Below are 6573 nucleotides of genomic sequence, written 5' to 3'. Positions count from 1 at the left end.
CCACTTTTATTTATGAACAGTGAGAAGATAGTTCTTTGTGAGTATTCTTGGGTTATACTATCATGGCTGCTAGGCAGATATATGAGGGAGACTGGTTGTGTGTATGCATTTGTTGTTGTTTATTACATTTCGTTGCTAGACAGAAATATGTGCGTCTAAATGTACTTGTCATTGTTGTTGGCATTTGCTGCATACCGATTCTAAGCAGAAATATGCGTTCGAGTGTTCTTGTTGTCATTGTTGTTGTGTTTCTTACATTTCGTTGCTAAAAAAAATATGAGAGAGTACATTTAGGCGCACAGGCCTGAGTGTACTTGTTGTCGTTGTTCTTATTTGCTACATATCGTTGCTAAGCAGAAATATGAGGAAGACTGTTTTTGTGTTCGAGTGTTCTTGTTGTCATTGTTATTGTAGTTTATTGTATCTTGTTGCGAGACATAAATTAGGGAGAATACGTAAAAATCAATTGCGTTATGTGTTTGTGCGTCTAAATACACTTATTATTGTTGTTGATTATACCAATTAAAAATAAAATTTTCATTTGAAAATGTTTGTTATTATGTATGTTTACACGTAGAGTGTCAATGATTTTTCAATTTGATACTTCTTAATCAGAACAAAATATATAACTATCGGTGGGAATTTACATACTGAAATATATATAAAAGGGTATTGCGAGTCAACTCTATATGAAGAACATTTTTAAAACATCACTTTCAGTTGAGACTTCGATCTAAAGGTACCACATATATTTTTTTTTCAAACAGATCAAAAAATCTTTAAAATGCACCAGGCAAATTTGTTTTCAATTTCAGCTCTAAGACTTTCGTTAGCGGTTTTGCATTTAAAAAACATTTGCCGACGAACAAAATGTGCAGTATTTGTAAACAATTCTTTATTCATACGCAAGCATTAAAATTACATTATAACTTGAACCATCCTTTGGAATTACAAAGTATGTGGGACTATGAACAAGAACAACAAATATTACGTGAAATGAATAGCAGACATCATCAACAACAACGAAATGTACAGACGAATCAATTGTCAATGGATATGAGAAATTGGCAAAATGAAAATCCTTGGAATGGAGTATTACCTAGTGCAATTCCTCACAATTATACACAACAATATTATCAACAAACCCATCAGGAATATAATCCCCAACTTCACCAACAATATCTTCAGCAACAGAATCAACAGCATATCCAGCAACAGCATCCGCAATATTATGAAAATTCACGTCATCAGTTCAACCAACAACAGCAGTATTATCAACTACAGTTTCCCCTACAAAATCAAGAATACAACCAACAACAACCTCAAGATAACTCTGAACCACCTCAAAAAAAAAAAAAAGCAATCAGACCTACCTTAACAAAATCAACAAGAAAGTCAATGCAATCCACCAGACACACATATATTTTGTGATTCATGCAAAGTACACATTCTAAAAAATTATGGTTTAGACATTGCAAAACTTCTGTTCATAAAGAAAATAGCTCTAAAATAATTAACGAAAATAATAAAGAACGGCTTAAAAAGTCGAATTGAAACATTTGAATACAAGTTCAATAAGATTGTAATTGATATAGATGAAATCTACTCAGAGCCCAATAAACCAATTGTTCAATTACTGAATAACGCTTTAGCTCGCCATAATGTGATCAAATTGAATTTGGAACTCATTTGTCAATATATCAGGTATATGGAGAAGATGTTACGATACAAAGCACGCAGCACAGCACAAAAATTTGTCAGGTTACGAGAGATGATAGCTTGGATGATATGATGAACTCGGACATCTTATTTTTTAAAGCAACATATTGAAGCGTGAACGTGATTCAGCATAAAAATATTTGAGAAGAATAATCCCAACATAAGCGTAAATGTGTTCGGTTATAATAAAGCTGTAAAGGTTGTTGTTGGATTATATTACAACACTAAAAAGGAGAAGTCTGTACACATAAATTTGGTATTGTTGGAACAGGAAAAAAGCACACTAATAATGTTTCAAGGTAAATTATAATGTAACTATAAACTCATATAAAAAAAAAATATATATATATATATTATTTTTAGATTACTAAGAAGTCAGTTGGCTCTATCAACAAGAGAACTATTGATTTGCAATCAATGCTTCTACTTCACATCAAATGACAGGTTAATTAAGCAACATGCAAACCAATGCAGTCGAGTCATTGCCAATGTTCCATTTGTGGTGTATGCAGATTTTGAATGAGTTTTAGAAGATAAAGATAACATAGGAAACAACGTAAATAAGCATGTCCCATGTGCTTTTGGTTTTAATATTAAGCGTAGTTTTGACAGCAGTTTAGATAGATTTCATTCTTATAGTGGTAGATGGACCATGTAAGGAAATTTTCGACATATATCTGACCGCAAATTGCCCAATGATACCTTTAAGGTAAAGTTAGAATTCATTATTCAATACTATGGTTAATTGCTATATTTGTAATAAAGAGTTAGGTAATGATAGGGTTCGTGATTATTGTCACATAACAGGTCAATATAGAGGGGTTGCGCATAGTGAATGTAATTTGAATTATGTACTTCCAAAATTTATTCCCATTTTCTTTCATAATTTTTCTTCATACGACTGTCATTTATTCGTGATAGAGCTATTAAATTCCATTCGTGGGAAAACTACAGTTATACCTCAGAAAAAGGATTATATACTTCATTATCCCACAAAATACATATGGGAGAGGGTGAAACATTCGAGTACAGTTTTCTAGATTCGCTTCGCTTTATGGCACATACTTTAAATGCATTGGCCACCTATTGTAAAGATTCTGATTCGTTATCTATAAGAAGTCATTTTCCGAATAATAATGAATTTAGTTTGATGAGAAAGAAGTGAATATTCCCGTTATAAATATATAAATACATTTGAAAAATTAAACGAAACAGTTCTTCCACCCATTGAAGCTTTCTGTAGCAAACTATATGATAAACACTGAAGTGTTGAAGATTACAAACATGCCAAAAAGGTGTTGGACACATTTAGTTGTAAAACAATTAGAGACTATATAGAATTATATTTAAAAACTGAAGAAGCACTGATATTTTTGAAAATTTTAGAAAGTCTTGTAAAATTATACATAAGCTAGATCCGTGTCAATATTACAAAGTTCCAGGTTTATCTTTTGATGCTATGCTTCGACAAACCAAAATTAATTTGGTTTTATTGACAGACTTAGATATGTTTTATTTATTTAAGTATGGTATTAGAGGTGGTTTAACACAATGCTCAAAAAGACATACTAAGGCCAACAATAAATACATGAAAGATTATAACGCAAAGAAACCATCTAGTTATCTATTATATATAGATGCTAATAATTTGTATGGATGGGCTATGCAGCAATGTCTTCCATCAGGAGATTTTAAGTGGGTGGAACCCGAATATATGATAGTTGACGAGAAGACAATCCGAAACTTTAAGCCGAATCAGACTACAGAATTTGTATACTTAATTGACTTGGCGTATCCAATTGAACTGCATGATGTACCTAATGATTTACCTTTTTGTTAGGAAAATAAATAAGTAGGAAGTTCCCAATATGCAAAGCTTATTGCTGATTTTGCTCCAAAATTACAATATCCCATTCATTATATGTTGTTAAAACAATGTTTAGGTAATGGATTAATATTACAAAAGGCAATCTCCATGGTTAGCCTCATATATTAATAACAACACAGAAGAAAGAAAAAGGCAGAAACTTTTAAGAATTTTTTTTAAACTATTGAACAATGCAGTATTTGGTAAAACTATGGAGAATATCGACAAACGAAAAGACGTAAAATTGGTTACACATTGGGGTAATATAAATCGAAACAAACTAGTAGCGGGGTCATTGATTTCAAAACCAAATTTCCATAGTGCCTCACAATTTTCTACCAATCTTTGGGCTATTCAAATGGATCGATTGAATGTGACCTATGATAAACCAATTTACTTAGGCTTTTGTATTCCAGAATTAGCAAAGGGGAAGTATATGATTTCCACCATGAATATACGAAGAGAAAATTCGGTGAACGTGTAAATTATATGGATACGGACTCATTCATATATACAATAGAAATAAGACCTGATATTCATCAATTCTTTGATACATCAACCTACCCAGAAACTAATATATATATATGACATTCCTCGTTGTAATAATAAGGTTATTGGGATGATGAAAGATGAGAATTGTGGGTAAATAATGTTAGAATTTGTTGGGTTAGGTCCAAAGATGTATTCTTATAAGGTTCAAAATGGTCAAGAGGTGAAAAAAACTAAAGGCGTTAAAAGTGTGCCATTGGGCGTTACACAATTGAGGATTATAAAAATAGTTTATATAATCAAATAACAATAAGTAGAGGTTTAACCTTCTATATCAGGATTTATATTACAAGTATACAATGAAATTGACAATTGAAACCCACTGGGTTAACGAAATCCGGTACAATGTAAACGTACTATTAACTTTAGATCTAAGTTGTATGAAGTATACACCAGCAAATTATATAAAATAGTTTTAAATTTTGTAGTCACTAAGAGAAAAGTAAAATTAGACAAAGTTAATACGTATGCTTGGGATCATGCGGATATTGTTGGCGAAGATGCTCTGAATAATATATTTGATAACTTCACATCTGAAACGGATGTCGATTTATGACTAATATTGCTCTAATTATTATTAAACTAATTATATCTGTACAAATATTTATATGTATATTTTATTAATTCTCTTCATTAATGATTGTATGTAAACTATTATATAAAAAAAATAAATAAATAAAAAGAAAATGCTGATATGTAAAATAATTAAATATTTTGTTTTATTTTATTAATGTAAAAATATAAAAAAGATTTGTTAACAAAAAATCCTATAATCTACAGAATAACACATTTAAAGTATCTTTCGTACAATTCCAGTCAAAGGTGTATATTCTATTAAACGATCATGAAGAATTAGACAGAATGCTGATGCTCCTGCTGGGATTTGTTGTATTTGTTTAGATTCAGACCATCATATGGATATGCTTCTGAATTTAAATGAACCTTTACATTCACTAAATTGGAGTGAATGAATTTGTTATCTTTCTCTTTAGCCAATAGAACAAAACGTTGTTGTTCTCTATTAGTCGATATTTTAACATTGTAATAGTAATAGTTTTGAAGGATCCGATAGATGTACATAAGGTATTCTCCATTTTATGTTTGTGATTATTACATTTAGTTTCTCTTTCGGATCAGTTGAATAAACCACTTTTTATCGGTTGTACTCCGCAGCATAATAAGATCATGTTTACTATGTACTACAACTTTATTATAATCTTCTGCAAACACTCGCAGCATTTTGAAAGGAACACAAAAGTTGAATAAAACCATAATTTAAGCCTCCTCCATCATTACATCCTGCATTTCTCATTATGTTAAATTCTGCTTTAGAGATGGATGCAAAATTGTTTATTGTACTCGATGTACCTAAATAACGGGTAGGATAAATTTCTATTCTATTTAATTCATATCGAATTTCATCAAATAAATATGCAACACAGTTATTTCGCAAACGAACATTAAATGAAACTTTGCCTCCTGGTAATGTTATCGAACCTTCGACATAAATATAACTTTCGCTTGGTACAACATATAAATCTTGATTTCTATAGTGCTTCTTATTTCGTCATTATTTTTACATGATCGAATATATGGTACATAGCTATGGTAGTCTTTCTTGATAATGGTCTCATCTGAAAATGGGTTGTCCTCAACATTTAGAATATCATTAATTTTTCTTCAAATGTAGATTGATGGATCTTAAAAACAGTTTATTTTTATCCGTAATAGATAATGTTTTAGCTTTGATAGTCTTAATTGGAATGTGCGCATTTTTATGTTTTGTTATATATTTATTATATATAATCATCTTTTTATAGGTCTCAAATGCAGACGAAGGATGATTTCTTCTCATCTAAAGTAAATAAATACTTTAAATACTTTAATACTTTAAATCGTTCAACAATAGATGCCGTTTTCCGCAATATGTTGAGTAGTGGTTAATCGAATCCATATCCATTAGTTTTTTAAAATCTTTATTAAAAAATTCTTTACCATCATCAGTTTTTAAATTCTTGGGTTTTCGGTCAATTTTTAATATTTGTTTAAATGCAGTACAAACATCAATAGAATTTTTTGATTTTGTTGCTTCTACCCAAGCATACTTAGAGAATGTGTCAATAGCTGTTAGCATGTATTTCATTTCTTTATTTATTGTAGAATAATTCCCCATTTCAACTAAGTCTGCTTGCCATAGATCATAAATTCCTTTTGTGATAACTCTCCGACGAGGAAAATTTTTTCTTGCTTGGGAATGGAGTTAATTTACAATGATTCTTCTTTCCATAAATCACTTATTAAGAATCTTGTTAAGAATAATAATATCTCAGATATATCTCAGGGCTTTCGTAACCTATTTTTTTCAATTCTTAATTTTTTTTATTTCAGCAGATACAACTCTTATTATTATTTCTTTAGCGTATACGATTTGTGTTTGT

General features: G+C 30.3%; 1 protein-coding gene across 1 annotated transcript; it reads left to right on the top strand.

Annotated features, from left to right (window-relative positions):
* The first annotated feature begins 957 nt into the window (after nt 1–957).
* LOC133327185 (uncharacterized protein DDB_G0285291-like) lies at nt 958–6079 on the top strand. The gene is made up of 2 exons (XM_061535751.1): nt 958–1268; nt 5956–6079. The coding sequence occupies exons 1-2, from the start codon at nt 958–960 to the stop codon at nt 6077–6079; spliced, it is 435 nt and encodes a 144-aa protein (XP_061391735.1).
* Nucleotides 6080–6573: the final 494 nt, after the last annotated feature.

This window comes from Musca vetustissima, unplaced genomic scaffold (assembly GCF_032173495.1).
Source record: "Musca vetustissima isolate MV318-11 ecotype Yass unplaced genomic scaffold, APGP_CSIRO_Mvet_v1 utg43453, whole genome shotgun sequence".
Taxonomy (NCBI): domain Eukaryota; kingdom Metazoa; phylum Arthropoda; class Insecta; order Diptera; family Muscidae; genus Musca; species Musca vetustissima.
The sequence above is the reverse complement of the archived record's forward strand: the minus strand, read 5'-3'. Positions and strand labels throughout refer to the sequence as shown.